The 16,091-nt window shown below is 35.0% G+C and overlaps 1 protein-coding gene across 1 annotated transcript in view; it reads left to right on the forward strand.

The window, feature by feature from the left end:
* Window positions 1-1,851: 1,851 nt before the first annotated feature.
* Window positions 1,852-16,091, forward strand: part of Smp_199610 (hypothetical protein) — a gene marked incomplete at both ends in the record, with an annotated part of 19,417 nt that continues 5,177 nt past the window's right edge. Inside the window, 6 exons of the mRNA XM_018792312.1 lie at window positions 1,852-1,935; window positions 2,652-2,905; window positions 5,237-5,461; window positions 7,545-7,707; window positions 9,795-10,031; window positions 13,671-13,852. Of these exons, the coding sequence (XP_018644724.1) occupies window positions 1,852-1,935; window positions 2,652-2,905; window positions 5,237-5,461; window positions 7,545-7,707; window positions 9,795-10,031; window positions 13,671-13,852 (1,145 nt within the window). The remainder of the gene's footprint in view (window positions 1,936-2,651; window positions 2,906-5,236; window positions 5,462-7,544; window positions 7,708-9,794; window positions 10,032-13,670; window positions 13,853-16,091) is intronic.

The raw sequence follows: 16,091 nt of genomic DNA on the forward strand, positions 1-16,091 counted from the left end.
TGGTGGTACTCTCTGATTATATAAATTCCAGAAGTTATATACCTGGAAGAAATAAACGATATGAATTTCAATGAAATAAGTTTACAGATAGAATTTCAAAGTTTGAGATCATACACATACATAAACGAACTATACAGTTCTGAATAGCTAAATCAAGTTAACGAATACATTCATTAAAATAGCTTCATGAGGGAATTCTCGGAGTTCTAGTGAGAAGCCATGACCAGTGGAGTTAATCCATGTCAGGTAGAGACAGGTATTTATCCACAATGGAAGATGGTCTTGAAATTTTATGGGTTGGTTCAGGTTAGACATTAACATCGTTGGATGCCGGCTCCGTGGTCTGCTTATAATGCTTGTGAATTAAGGCTATATCGAGGCATTACTCAGAGTATGCACCTATGCCAATTAGAGACTGACCAGTTGCAGTCCTAAGACATCGATGGGAAGATTCAAACAAACAATATTAAATGAATTTAATTTAATATATTGTTTCTATGTGTATCCGATTATAGTGAACCTTGACTTAGTAATGAATGCGAACAAGTAGTCTTGTGATATGCTTATTTTTTTAATCTCTATATTTATTTTAATACAATTTGTTAATTAGTCAGGCTATTAGTATGACGTCTAAATGATAAAGGACTACATTCAATACTGTGAGTAAAATTCCCATATCTAATGGAATTGTCACATCAACGTAACCGGATATATCTAACCTTATTCCACTTATCTAAGTTGTAACTGTGTAATTCAACTTCTGCTCCTAGTATCTGTATATTAGTATTCAATACAATCAATATGTTAAAAACAATTAAGGACTCAGCATGTTTAAATAGAAACTCCACCTGTAGGTCTTCTAGAGTTACTGCCAGTCCCAAGCCCGGGTAAAGGAGGAGGGTTTGGCATGGGGTTAGCGACCCCATCCCGTAGAAAAACTAACTCGCTAAACAAACGCCGACCAGAAGAAAATAATGTTTAAATAGAAACACTCATAATACTGAAAGTATCAATTTAATTTATTACGGAAAGAATAAGTCACAATGAAAATGACAACTTCCCAACTGATTCCGTTTCCTATTGAAATTAATCTAAGATAATAAAAATGACTGACATAGAAACATTTTTATTGAGAAAATATATGATCTTAGAAGTCAAACATGTTACAGGTTAGATGGTAAGTCATTGAGGGGTTTAGTTGAAGATTATATTATTATTAGAAAAAGAGCTCTGAAGCTCTTGAGTCCAAAATCGGTTCAGTATAAAAGATAACTTCAACTAATTAGAGATTTTCACATAACGATCAGTCTTAAATAACATACCATGTAATAACTCAGTAAACATATGGATTTTCATAACGCGTTATTATGATTCTGTCATTGTCCGGACGTTCCATGTACCTATAAAGAGTGTTGCTCTGTTTGTTAGAAGGGGTATCGGCCTCGTGACTTTCGAAAAATCTCAGCTTTTATCATGAGGCATTATAATTCTTCTTTCAACTCCCAGGGCAGAGTTTAAATGGTCTGAATTATTTTTTCTGGTCAGCGTTTTTTAGCGAGTTGGTTTTCTACAGGATGGGTTCGCTAACCCCATGCCCAACTATCCTCCTTTATCCGGGCTTGGGAGCGGCAATAGCCCCTGGAAGGGCTACAGGCGGAGTTGTTATGATGATTCAGTATACTTCAAATATTTTGCCTGTTTCTCATTAGATTACCAAGAAAATTAATTTGTATCTAACCAAAATTTATAATTTATTGGTTAGTAATAATAAGGAAGTGTTATAATTTCTTTGTCTAAATTCCAGTTGCTTATGGACCATTCAATTCAAATACTTATTTATTGACAAGCAGTATGAACACTATGTTTCTTCAAGCTCAAGTAACCAATGGAACAGATTCATTAAGTACTGCTAGCTCACTCGATGTTTTATGGTCGGTAAGTGAATGATTTTCAGCTGCATTTCTCTCTTTATCATGAATGCTTCTTTTAAGTATAAGTATCTATTTTGCAATGCACTCACGATTACAATAATAACCCGACATATTACTTTCTTTAAAAACACTTTACTACTGAACATCTTATTAGTAGTACAAAACCAGTTGCTAAATTAAGTCCATCTGAATGTTTAGATTGTTCCATGTGATTCGCATGTCATGCTGATTGTATAAACAAAACATTTAAAATAGTGAGGAAGAATTGAATTATGAATAACTCAGGACCTCACTCAAAGACATGTTAAAACCACAAACCTCTCTAATTTAGACAATCGTGGAACACCGTGAAGCGCCAGATGATCGTTTCGTCCTAGTATAGTGCTCATAAGTAGAGAGCATCCATGACCTCGCAACCGAGATTCAGATCTAGGGCTTTCGGTCTTTTGCGCGAAGGCTTAATCCTCAAACCCATGAGTCATGATCCAATGATGTTTGAGTCTAATGAAATACATGAATTACTGGCTGTTGACATTATGTTTTTATGCCACTTCTGTGTTGGGAGTAGGATAAGCAATGACTAGTTATAATGTTAGCTCACAGCTTCAACAATGAATTATCCATCTTTATCCACCATCCTAAATTTATCACTTGAAGCTTTTATCATCATTACTAGTTAACAGTTGTATACATAATACTTCCATAAAGTATTTTTTATAGGTAATACAAGGTCCTATTATGAATAATTGGTACAGTAGTACATGGTATAATTCGCAACCATTTGTAACGGCAGATAACTTAACCCTATTATATCAAAATCGTCTGATTGGTGTGCCACGTTTGAGACAGCTACGTATGTCGTCGAATTCATGTATGATTCCAGTTTATTTTACTGATGATATCAAAGAATGTTATGGACAATATCAAGAAGCGAATGAAGATAAAAAACCATTTGGTTTAAAAAATGGTACAGCGTAAGTAAACAAATGTTCGTTGTTTTTACTTCCCACATTAAAGTATTTGAATGTTTTACGGTTGTTGAATCAATTGGTCCACTTTTATTGTTAAACAATGGCTTGTTGAATAGATCCTTCAAATGTTATATCAATATTCTTATATATTGATTAGGTGTTTCAAATCCAAAACAAACACCTCGTCGATTAACTGCAAGTATAATGCTGAAAATTTCATGGGATTCAATATTTCAGCAAGTATCATGCTAGTTCGGAACTTCATAGCAATGTGTAGCTACCAATATACTGGGAATCGAGCATCATATTCCGTAGTGAATATGGAATCTCCAAACCAAGAGGCAAACTGACTTAAATAAAGAATAAGAACAATCGGATACTTGTTCAGTGAGTCAAAAGTTAAGAGCTCACCCTTGGGCTTGATGGTACTGAGCAAAACCCCTGACCTAATAGTGAATGTAACCCACTAAGGAGTCCAGTACTAGGACGAAGAAGCTGTCTAGTACTCCATATTTTTTAAGGGCTTTCTAGTTGCGGTCAATCCGTAAAGTAGACCACAAAATAGTCAGAGTCTATCAATTTCTATTAGCACTGACCAATCAATTAGATAAAAATTTATGAAATCACTATTGACTTGGTTATGGGATGGATGCTCGAAAATTCTAGTAAGGAGTGGTGATTAGTAGAGCTTAATCATCTCACAAATTGGATAGGTATCACTATCAGTAGTGATTGACGGTCATTCTGTGCCATAAATCGGGTACAGTTAAGCATTTGAACCATTAGAATATAACTCAAATATCTTGACATATTCTGATCACTGCAATTATTAGACTCGATCCGTATGAAAATAAGACGTTTATACCGTCTTTGAGCATAGGATCACTACAGTACAAACGCCTAATGACCCTTGAGATTTTCCAGTTCATATAGATCCCTTATGAAGGTTAAGTTCAAAAACCTTACGAAGAAAATTGTCCAGCTATTGCTAAAAACAAGATGTAAACAACATATATTTTTCATACAGTCTTAATACAATTTTTCCTTGTTCAGTGAATTACATCCAGGTACATCCATCTGACGAGTCCCAAATGGGGCGGAACGTGCGTCCTGGATTCTACTGATAGCCGCTATCCATCTTTGCCTACAATGTTTGTGACTTAAGGCGATATCGAGGCAATCCGAAAAGGATTCACATATGCCAATAAGAGATGGATCGGTCGTACTATAATCATGAAGAAATATCAAGACAGTCTTTGATTCCATCTATCTTCAAGTTGAAAATTCTCCATAACTCATTCTATGTTGACAAATAATCATATGCTTACTATAGATTAACGTTGATAAAGATTTCCAAGAGTTCTAATCGAAAATTATAATCAGTAGGCTTCAATTATTTAAGAAACGATACAAGTATTACAAATAGCAATGGTTGATGATCGCTTGATTTCAAGCTAGGTAAAAGGTTTTATATGATACTTGGAAATTCCTGTTTCTGTTAAAGGTAACATCATCCAAGTGTGTTATTGAGCACTACCGTAACAGGATCGGGTATATATTCAATACTTTTTAAATGTTTAATGGCTATTTATTAAAGTTCAATCCGCGATGAAAATTATTTATAAATCAACTTCATATCAACCTTAGTAGTAGTGTGAGTAGTAGTTATAGTAGTGGTGTAATGAACGACAATAACGGATTTACTGTTTAGTATTGAATTACAGAATGTCTTGGTAAAATATGAGAACCATATGCATGATTCTTACAGTTCACAACTCCTATCTAATTCACTTTCTATTCCCTTCAACTCAACCTTACTAGCCTTCCGCTGTCAGATTTTCTACCGCCTGATTGTGACATACTACTTATGTCGATGGACACGGTAGTAGTGTAGTGAGTGAGAACACGAGTGGAGACAATCAAACGTATTTGAGTACAAAATTACAGAATATCTCATTAAAATATGAGAACCATATAGTGAACAGTTAATTTGCAAAATAACAATCAATTGTCTCAATCTTGACTGTTTCATCTGCAAATATCAGTCCATCTTCTCTCAGTTCACTGTTCATGCATTTTCATACCAATTGCGTGCCATTCCCGTTCTCTCCTTACCGATCTTCTACTGAAATACATTCAATGCCCGACTATCACTATATACTACTTATGTGGATATAAGTAACCCACACCACAGTAGTAGTAGTAGTAGTAGTAGTGGTAGTAGTAGTACCAGTACTATTGGATCACTTTTTGTAAAAGCAAACAACTGAATTCATTTTAAAAGAACTGTTTTACCTGCTAAAGTAATTTTTATATAATTTTTATCCATTTCAGTTGGACCTATACATCATCTGATAAATTAGGTATGTATTCATATTGGGGTTCGGTCAGTTCTTATGGCGGTGGAGGATATTATCAAGATTTATCACGTGATCAAACTGAAGCAGCAGGTCAACTTGACAAGTTATTTCAAAATTTATGGTTAGATAGAGGAACTAGAGTTTTATTCATACATTTTACAACGTATAATGCAAATATGAATTTATTTTCTATAGTTGAGTAAGTTGTAATTGATGACATAAGCAATAGTCTGTCATTTCTAAGGATGTGATTGTTTTAGATAAAGTTCTTTTTTGAACGATTTGAAATTAGGTATTGTGAGACATTAATACTACTGATATAAGTAGTGAAGAGGTGGAAACATTCACGTACCTGGGAAGCATCGTTGGTAAACAAGGAGGATCTGATGTAGATGTAAAGACGAGGGTTGGCAAAGCAAGGGCAGCATTTCTACAATTGAAAAACATATGGAACTCAAAACAACTTTCAATTAATTTCAAAGTCAGAATCTTCAATACGAACGTCAAGACAGTTCTACTGTACGGAGCTGAAACGTGAACAACTACTACATCCATCGTCAAGAAGGTACAAGTATTTATAAACAGTTGTCTATGCAAAATACTCAACATCCATTGGCCGGATACCATCAACAACAGCCTTCTGTAGGAAAGGACAAACCAGCTTCCAGCTGAAGAGGAAATTAGGAAAAGACGTTGGAAGTGGATCGGACATACATTAAGGAAATCACCAATGTGCATTACAAAGCAATCCCTAACTTGAATCCGGAAGCGGAAAAGAGGAAGGCCAAAGAACACATTACACCGGGAAATAGAAGCAGATATGAAAAGGATGAATGTTAACTGGAAAGAACTGGAAAAGATTTCCCAGGACATGGTTGTATGGAGAATGCTGGTGTGCGGCCTATGCTCCTCCACGAGGGGTAGATTTATGTATTAGCACTGTTATTTCATACCTTAATGATTTAATATATGAAACTTGAATTGTAATTCTATGAAACATTGTAAGCGTCTATTTTAAACAGAAGTGAACTATTTTGAACTAGTCCAAAAGTATCAAATTATCAGATTTCGATGACTTTGTTACTGACTGAAAATGTGATTGTTTTCGATAAAGTTCTTTTTTGGACGATTTGAAATTAAGTATTGTGACACATTAATATTACTGATATAAGTAGTCGATCACATACTGTGCACTAGTGATCTATTTCAAAATGAGTTCCTTAGGTTTATTGGAGAAGTTGTAATCGGTGTAGTACAATTATTAAAATAGTAAGATAGTATCTTATGAATGGTACTGGACTGTTGTCATTTTAAACTGTGAATGGATTAAAGTTGGAAATGTAAACGAGTGGATTCTGATCCAGTCGGTCAGTCAGTCAGTCATAATTAACATAGAGATCAGCAAAGATGTGCACTGGTTAAAATTGTCAAACTAATTAACTCGACCGAATGAAATTAACAAGTTACAAAGAAATAAGAATCATATACTGACAATGATAAAAGAAAGACTAAATCTTTGGAATACCGTTTAAAACTACAGTGTAAAGGTGTGCATTAAGGGATATTGGGATTCAATTTCGAAAGAAATGTACAGAGTGAATGAATCTGCTTCATTGTGATCGATTCTGAGCGATATCACTCAAGGTCTCCAACCACTGATTCCAGATATCACTCGGACTCCAAGCAGGTAGTCTAGATCTAACAAGACAGCTCAGACAAACAGTCGCTAACTTCATGGACTGATGCTATGTTTTGGTTGAGGTGACCCTAGGTTTTTTCTAACCTACTTTTACACCATCAAGCATTTGCCGTCGAGAGAGCATGTGGTATGGCATTAGTAACATTTCCTGACCAAATTAAGTGACAAAGATTCATGATCTCATCAACCAATTTACTATCTTTGCCTACTGTCCTCAACATTCCCAACATAGTCGTCCAGCAATAGACAAACATTGTTTTAAAAACATCTATGATTAAAACTGTACAGCCTGTTCATGTCTTCTACTTCCAAAGACCATGTTTAACAACCATAGTGTAGTACAGAACAGACTGTACACCGACTCTTTGGTCAGAAACGATCGTCTCACTTAATGCATGAAAGTTGGCACAAGCTAACTGTCGTTACTGAACATAATTTTAGGACTTGAATTTCATCCCTCGAGGGGTTGTGGGAAGTACAACCGTATACACCATTGAAATTCTAAAAATACTTACAAACTAATGATTCATCAATGAATACATATATACATGTGCTTCCTATTTTATTTTCTTCTCTATTTTAGGATTGTTATTGAAGTTCCTGCATCAGGAAGTCTCATCCTCAATAGTGATTTTAGATCAGTTAAACTGTTACGTTATGTAACTCCATTTGATTATTTTGTATTAGCATGTGAATGTGCATTCTTAATATTTATCGCCTATTATATAGTCGAAGAAATTATGGAAGTAAGTCATTACTCTTAAGTAGTATATATATTCATATAATCATTTTAACGAGTATAAGTGAATAAGCTTTTGAATGGTAAGCAAAGATGGATAGTGGCTAGCAGTGGAATCCAGTTTGACGCGCCTTTCGTCCTATTTGGGACTCGTCAGCTGGATGTACCTGCATCTCAGAGTTGATGCCAATTAGAGACTGACCAGTTGCAGTCCTAACATATCGATGGGAAGATTCAAACAAACAATACTAAATGAATTTAAGCTTGTGAATGGATTGTTGTCTTTTAAGTTATTCCAAATCACTAGTGTATTTTATTCGACTAAGTAATGAGAAAGCAAGATATGAATGACATAAATTATGGGTATGATTTCCAAACTGCAAGTAAGGAACTGGAAAACCATTCAGGTAGTTAAAGATAAATGTATCTGCCTATCTAGCATAAGGTCCAAGGTCATTAGAATGATGCGGTAAAATCACATCTTTCTATCCCATCACAATTTTGCTGATGAGGTTAAATATCATTAATTTGGCTGTTTCACTCTTAATATGATTGAAATCCACCATTTACGGCTTCTCAGTAAAACGTTGAGAAGTAGTAATCTAAAGCCAACTTACTAGCCTCCTATTCCACAGGTAATGTATTCAGTCTCTGATGAGGTTGTAGGTGCTCATTTCTAAGGAGTTGTCAGTTTGAAGCAGTGTTACCTGATTTTTAATGTTCTGCTAGTTAAATTCTCTTTGTAATCTAAACGATCTTTATAATTTTAGTAGGGTTTGTAATATCCCGCTCTTTTCATTCCATTAGTCTCCGTCGTCATATACGTCTCCTGAGAGGATTGCCATGATAAAGTATTATACCCCAAACTTTCAGTATTTTAGTATACGACCACCAGAATAATCTTAGAAACGCATTTTATCTTATTTAGGGCTCATCTAATGGATATTCTTACTGCACCTCAGTACTAATGTTCACATTTCACTTGAATCTAATATCTTTCACTTAAAATCCTTAAACGAATTATCCATTGAGCTAATGACAATCAATTTGAGTTTTGGTGAAGATATCAACACCAATTATATTCCGATAATGAGTCCCAAATAAAACCAATTGTTCATCACGTATTCCATTGCTAACCACATGCCAAATATACTGTCCAGATAACTGTTTTTGTTGCTAACATACATTTAAGTAATTACTAACTGTTAGCGTTTTTTAGTGAGTTAGTTTTCTACGGGATGGGGTCGCTAAACCTATACCCAACCCTCCTCCTTTATCCGGGCTTGGAACCGGCAGTAGCCCCCGGAGGGGCTACAGGCGGATACAATACAGCATGCACCAATCGAATTACACTTGACAGAGAAGCTTTGGAGGATATGGAAACCTTTACATATCTGGGCAGCATCATTGATGTACACAGTGAATCCAATGCATATGTGAGGGTGCGGATCGGCAAAGCAAGAGCAGCATATTTACAATTGAAGAACATATGGAACTCAAAACAATTATCAACCAACACCAAAGTCAGAATTTTCAATACAAATTTCAATACAGTTCTACTGTATGGGGCGGAAACTTGGAGAACTACGAAGGTCATCATCCAAAAGATACAGGTGTTTATTAACAGTTGTCTACGCAAGATACTTCGGATCCGATGGCCAGACACTATCAGCAACAACCTAGTATGGGAGAGAACAAACCAGACTCCATCCAGCGGAGGAAGAAATCAGGAAGAAGCACTGGAAGTGGATAGAACACACAGTGAGGAGAGCACTCAACTGCGTCACAAGGCAAGCTCTCACATGGAATCCTGAAGGCCAAAGAAGAAGAGGAAGACCAAAGAACACATTACTTCGAGAAATAGAGACAGACATGAAAAGAATGAACAAAAGTTGAATAGAACTAGAAAGGAAAGTCCAGAACAGGGTAGGCTGGCGATTGTTGGTCGGCGGTCTATGCTCCATTGGGAGTAACAGGAGTAAGTAAGTAAGTAAGTTATTGATATACACAACACAACTCTACATAAACATGCATTCTATTTAATCAAATGTAACCGTGTTTTCTTTTTTCAAATTCTTTCTTAACAACAACTAGATAAAGAAACAAGGATGGATTTATTTTGTATCTGTATGGAATTCATTAGATATTATTATTATTATCATTAGTATTGTATGTGCTGCATTCAATATTTATCGTACAATTATTGTTATTAATTTATTAGAAGATATATTACAAAATCCAAATGAATTTGCTAATTTTCAAATGTTAAGTATATGGCAAGTGAATTTTAATTTTGCTATCTCTATTACTGTATTCTTAGCATGGGTTAAGGTAAGTTAAATGAAGTTTGTTTATTTGTTTTTTTTTTGTTTTGTTCTTTACATATGGATATTTTAAAAAGGGAAATCTTAATTGGGAAGACTATCATTTATGGATGAGCATTGAATGATACTGAAGTAACCTTGAGAGTGTTGACCTGTTAACTAGGACTACTGTGGTGTGGGTTACTGATATCCACATAAGTAGTATATAGAGGAGACTATAATTTATGGACGACCTTTGAATGAATCTTAAGTGACCTTGAGAAATGTTAGCCAATCAGTAAACAGTCAGTATAGAGTAAAATATATTATACAAAACTAAAGAATTAAAGTGGATACACTTCTTTCATAGGGTCCAAAAACTTGTCAAGGATAGAAAAAAGTTCCAAAATCGTAGTGCATAAGATAGAGGAACTCATCCATGTGCCTCCATAATAGTTTGTCTCTGAAGCCATGATAAGACCATAAAAACCCTCTCAGCCTCGACTACATAGCTTCATTATTGTTTGTGTGTACTCCGGTTGTGTAAGCTTATCATTTTTATTATGGATATGCACAGCCGAAGCTTCAGTAACATCTGCGATTATTGCAGCCAATGTTACTAGTACTTTTATTATACACTGGCGGCAATTATTATAATATGCCTTAATCCCAATTTGGATCGAGCGATAAAGGTTCCTATTTTAGCAAACGTCTTCCTCCAACATATATTACATCGAAGGACAACATCACGGTAGTCTGCCCAAGGTCTACAAGTCATTTGATACTCGTAATTACAAATACAGCAACTTCTTAGTAGTTTCATTTGTTGTAGCCGCTTAATTGTCAAGTCTTCTCTAAAATTCTCTGTGAACCGGTCGTACATAAGCTTCAGGTACTGAAATTGGCGCCGTTACCTTGAAATCCCTCAAACCCTTCTGATTGGCTCGTCCATAAATTATAGTCTCGCCAAAGTATATAGTGATGGTCGGGCATTGAATGTATTTCAATAGAAGATCGATAAGGAGAGAACGGGAACGGCACGCAGTTGATACGAAAATGCATGAACAGTTATAATCGGAGATTATGGACGGATAGTTGCAAAAGAAACAGTCAAATTGAGACAATTGATTGTTATTTTGCAAATTAACTGTTCACTATATGGTTCTCATATTTTAATGAGATATTCTGTAATTTTGTGCTCAAATACGTTCGATGGTCCCCACCCGTGTTCTTGTTCAATACACTACATGAGGGTGACAACACAGCGTAAGGAATTCAAACTAAGATCTACAGTTAATGTTTAGAGTTATGAATTAAATTTAGTGTTTTCATTATGAAGTGATATTAGTTAAAATACTAAAACTCTATTTAGTCAAATGGATGAATGAATTTCGTGCCAAAATTTATGTTCTGTTATCTTATATCTAATTGGTTCGTCCATAAATTATAGTCTGGCCATCTTAGTCAATGGTTAAATCTTGTTTGACAAGTTTTCTTGTGTTGAGATTAGGCTGTAGCTATCCCTATAACACTCCTTCACAAGTTATTCAAGTCCTGGATTAGTTATTTGTTATTGTGTAGATCTTCGAATATTTGGCCTTGTTAATTAATTGCTTATAACCCTGGTTAACCCAGTGTTCGATTATATAACACAGTCTATCTCGCACAAGCTTACTATAAGTCTCAAGTGCATGTTTTTTTTCTGTTAATTTTAAGTGGTACCCCCAAGCTGACATCGATCCTTCACAGGTTTTTACTTTTACTTACTCTTGTTACCTCCAATGGAGCATAGGCCACCGACCAGCATCCTCTAACCCACTCTGTCCTCGACAAGACTACCAAAAAATTGTTAGATTTGCTTAGCATTTTTTACACGAAATTAATCGACTTGGGGAAAATGATAAACAATGCTAAGAATTTAAATTTACGAGAGGCAGAAGACGAAAACCAAAGAATATGTCTGCGCCATTAATATCAACGGTTTCTAATCACGGGTTATAATTATTTTGTCATTATTAAATAAGGCATTTGTGGATTCCGAAAAGAATTAAATTAGAGAGCTAAAAACCTCATCCCGTAGTCCTTCTGTTCATATTTGTTATTCTAGTCTTCTTTCTATTGCAGCCAACTTATAATAATAGGCGCAATATTCACCAAACGATAAACAGTTAGTGAGTTTCATGAGACCATATAACTTAAAGTTCCCGAACCACTACTTTTACAATAAAATGTTCGAACCAGTAAACCCAAAATTTCATATAAGTACATAAGATTTAGGTCATACAATGTTTCTTGTTCGACCGATTCATACTGCCACTCAGTAAGAACGGCAAACATCAGAGAATAATTGAATTATATTGTCAACAATACTATGAGATTAATCAGTCTAAGTTACTGTGACAGACTTTTAAGCAGTTTGTAGGAAATCCCTATGGTTTTTAGTGTTACTGATTGCTTTGAGGTAGTTATCATTTTGGAAGAAAATATCAATGCTTACTCCATACAGAAGTGAGAATTTTCGCTATTTCACAAGCGTTAAATAATTTCTTCCTGATGGATTTGTTTGTGATTGCCTGTCTTCGTAGATTTCGTTATAGAAAGACTGAGAATACTCCGAGATTATGGAAATTTTAAGAATGCCAGAGGATTTCCAGTAGTACAGTATTCAATCAGTCGCCAATTAGTGAACATATCGATATAAATCCAACCTAACAATTCACACGAACACAGGTCAATTATCTAATTGGTCAATCTAACGAGACAGGACACATAAACTACAAAGATAAACAATCTAATGCAATAACATTTCAGTCAACTGATTTGATGCTTGACGAATAGTTAAACAGCTTACTTCTGGATGGAATAGGCTCTAAAAAACGGCAATGAGAGCTCTATGATTATATCATCTATCTCAGAGAACTCGTTAACACTGAAATCATCCACCTCCGTTATAAATCTCTACCATTTCAACATCGATAACATACAATTTTTATAATGTAATTCAATAAGATTGGTTAGCCATCACATATGCTTAACTTATACATATCACTAGAAATTTTGAATAAAAATATGACCATCATTTTATCTTTGTATACCTTTAACTTTCAAATCATCATGAAGTGAGAATATAGAATTCATAAGATTCATCTAGAATATTCTATCGAATGGAATTTCTATATTTTATATCGCTGACTGACCTTAGACAAAAAAAACTATTCGAAATCAAGAAGCATTGAGCAGCTGTTTCGTCCTGGTATAGATACTATGCCGAAGGTCTAGAAGTTATGTGTTCACCGTTAGATCGAAGGAAATGAATCCGCTCCTTGACGAGGTCATGGATGCTCATTTCCGACGTGTCATATATGAATGCGAAACAGCTGTTCAGTGATGGGTGAACTAAGATTAATCCTTTATATAAACCGTGAAAGTTAGCAATCTCCACAAACGTTTCCCTGATAAACAGAAATTTGCATTTTGTTAACCTATTATATTTCGAAAAACTATGTGATATCTTTGAGATTTTTCCTTGTTTTAAATCATACACATGCATCACTTTATCGGCGGCCTATGCTCCATTGGGAGTAACAGGCGTAAGTTAGTAAAGTAATGCATCACTTTGTGTTTTCTTCTTTACTTTATTTTACTTTTTTTTTCTAATTTTTCATAGTTGTTTAAATACATCAGTTTCAATAAAACAATGACCCAATTAAGTTCAACACTTGGTAGTTGTGCAAAAGATCTAGCTGGTTTCGCTATAATGTTCTTTATTGTGTTCTTTTCATTTGCACAACTTGGTTATTTAGCATTTGGTACACAAGCAAAAGATTTCAGTTCATTTATTACAGTTGTGTAAGTTTATAATATGCTTTTAATTTATTCCTTGTTAATCTTGTCATTTTTCAGTATGGAGTTATTGAAGTTGTTGGATTTTATTGAAACCATGGACCGATTTAAGTCAGATCACTATTGGAAACCAAGAACTACTGGCCGGTCGTTTCATCCTAGTATGAAACTTATGCACGTACGAATCGAACTCCAACACTCTTGAACACCTAAACTCTGGATCACTGAGACAACATTTAACGGTGTTTATGTCGTGAACTGATTGAGCTTAGAGATTAGCACGTTTAGACGCGGGCTTAGTGGTCCAGAGGTAAGACGTTTAGACGAGAGACTGAAGATCCTGCGTTCGGTTTTTCCACGTGCAGGGTCATGAATACGCACTTGTGAGGAGTTCCATGCTAGGAGTGAACATCAACTCTGAGATGCAGATACATCCAGCTGACGAGTCCTGAATAGGGCGAAACGCGCGTCAAACTGAATTCCACTGCTAGCCACTATCCATCTTTGCTTATAATGTCTAGATATTCTATAAATTGCAATACCTTTATGCTAAGAAGTTAAGATTCAATAGTTTAAAGCTTTAACCAGTCAATTTTTGATACAATACATTCTTCATTTGTATATATTTAGTTAAGTAATATCCTATCACTAATTTGATTGACTCTAAATGGTCATATGTACTAGCGCTTGCTAATTTCTTTAAATTCTGTTTAGTTAAATATATGCTTATGATTAAAATGGTCATAAAAAGAACCTATAAACATACTTTCCATATCATCAAGAGTGTTATATCCTGGTGAAAACATAAGTACGGGTAACTTCTGGGACCTACTATCTCACGATTATTCTATATGTATTCTTATTGTATAAGTATTCAGTAATTAGATTGTGTGTATCTATATTCATCTTATTATAAGCTTCATTTTGACCCATGGTTTATTATTAGACGAATTACTGTTCCTAAATTATACTCAGTTTATTGATTACTGTCTCCCACGTTCACAGCCACATTTGGCTTGATCTTGTACAAATATTATTTTCTATTTGATAGTGTGATATGGTCTCTCTGTTTGGTATATAAATCGAGTATGCTTGAAATAAATGATTTGCATAACAGAAGCTGTAATTGGTGTTCTGGACTCAATTGGAAGGGCTAGGTGGACAAGGGACCAATAAGGACGCTAGACTCCTCATACTGATTGAACGTCATTGATTTGGCACAGTGTTAAGATTAGACAAGTCGTATTCCGATTGGCGAATAACTCATATGATAAAATCTGGACATAAATTCATGACGAACTGGCATACGTCTTATTTTTTATAAAATCATAGCAAAGAGAATAATGGAGGTTTCTCAGTATATTTAATTGCAGTTTGTTTTTTAAGTGAACAAAATTCAATAAGCAGTGATGAATAGTTTGAATCATCCTAAGAGTTCTGTATAAAAGTTTTATAGATCTTGCTCTTAAGATGATTGAAATCGATAGACTGATCTGTTCTGTAATCATACAATAAATCTAGAATGTTATGTAGACAAAATCGAAAATGAGTTGGTTCTAAAGTAGATTGTATCTAAAAGATTCAATACTCGTTGAGTGTACTTGATATGATTCCAAGCATAGACAAAAGTTTTTGTGTGGTTTTTGTTTCTAAATCCCCAGGATATAATATTTGAATAATGATTTATGAATTATTCCAGATAACCTTAAATCTTTAGTGATTTCAACTCGATGAACTACCTATGTACGTCTTCACCATCATCGCTGAAAAGTATTCTTCTACTCTTAATACTAACTCTGAAACCTAATCCTACTCTCATTCTTCATCTCTAATTGTAACTTGTGGAGTTCAAACCACGTCTGTTGTGAGATGACAACTCACTCAAATTCGTGGATTGGTTGAAGTTAGACATTAACACTATCGGATACCGGCTGAGTGGTCTATCGGTTAAGTGCTCTAGCGCGGACTGGTAGGTCCTTGGGTCCTAATCTCGCTGGTCGAGATCGTGGATGAGCACTGCCACTGAGGAGTCCTACAATGGGATGAAACGGCCATCCAGCGCTCTCAGGTTTTCCATGGTTGTCTAGCTTCAATTGACTCATGATTTGAAATATGAGTCAAACCATATAGTGGTGGTACTATTTATCCTGTTGGTTTTATGCACTGACAGATATCTTCGTTAATTATATGATATTTTTTCATCCTCTTAGGAACTTCATTCAGTTACTTTTTGATCATTTCAGTG

The sequence above is a fragment of the Schistosoma mansoni genome (assembly GCF_000237925.1).
Source record: "Schistosoma mansoni, WGS project CABG00000000 data, supercontig 0378, strain Puerto Rico, whole genome shotgun sequence".
Taxonomy (NCBI): Eukaryota; Metazoa; Platyhelminthes; class Trematoda; order Strigeidida; family Schistosomatidae; genus Schistosoma; species Schistosoma mansoni.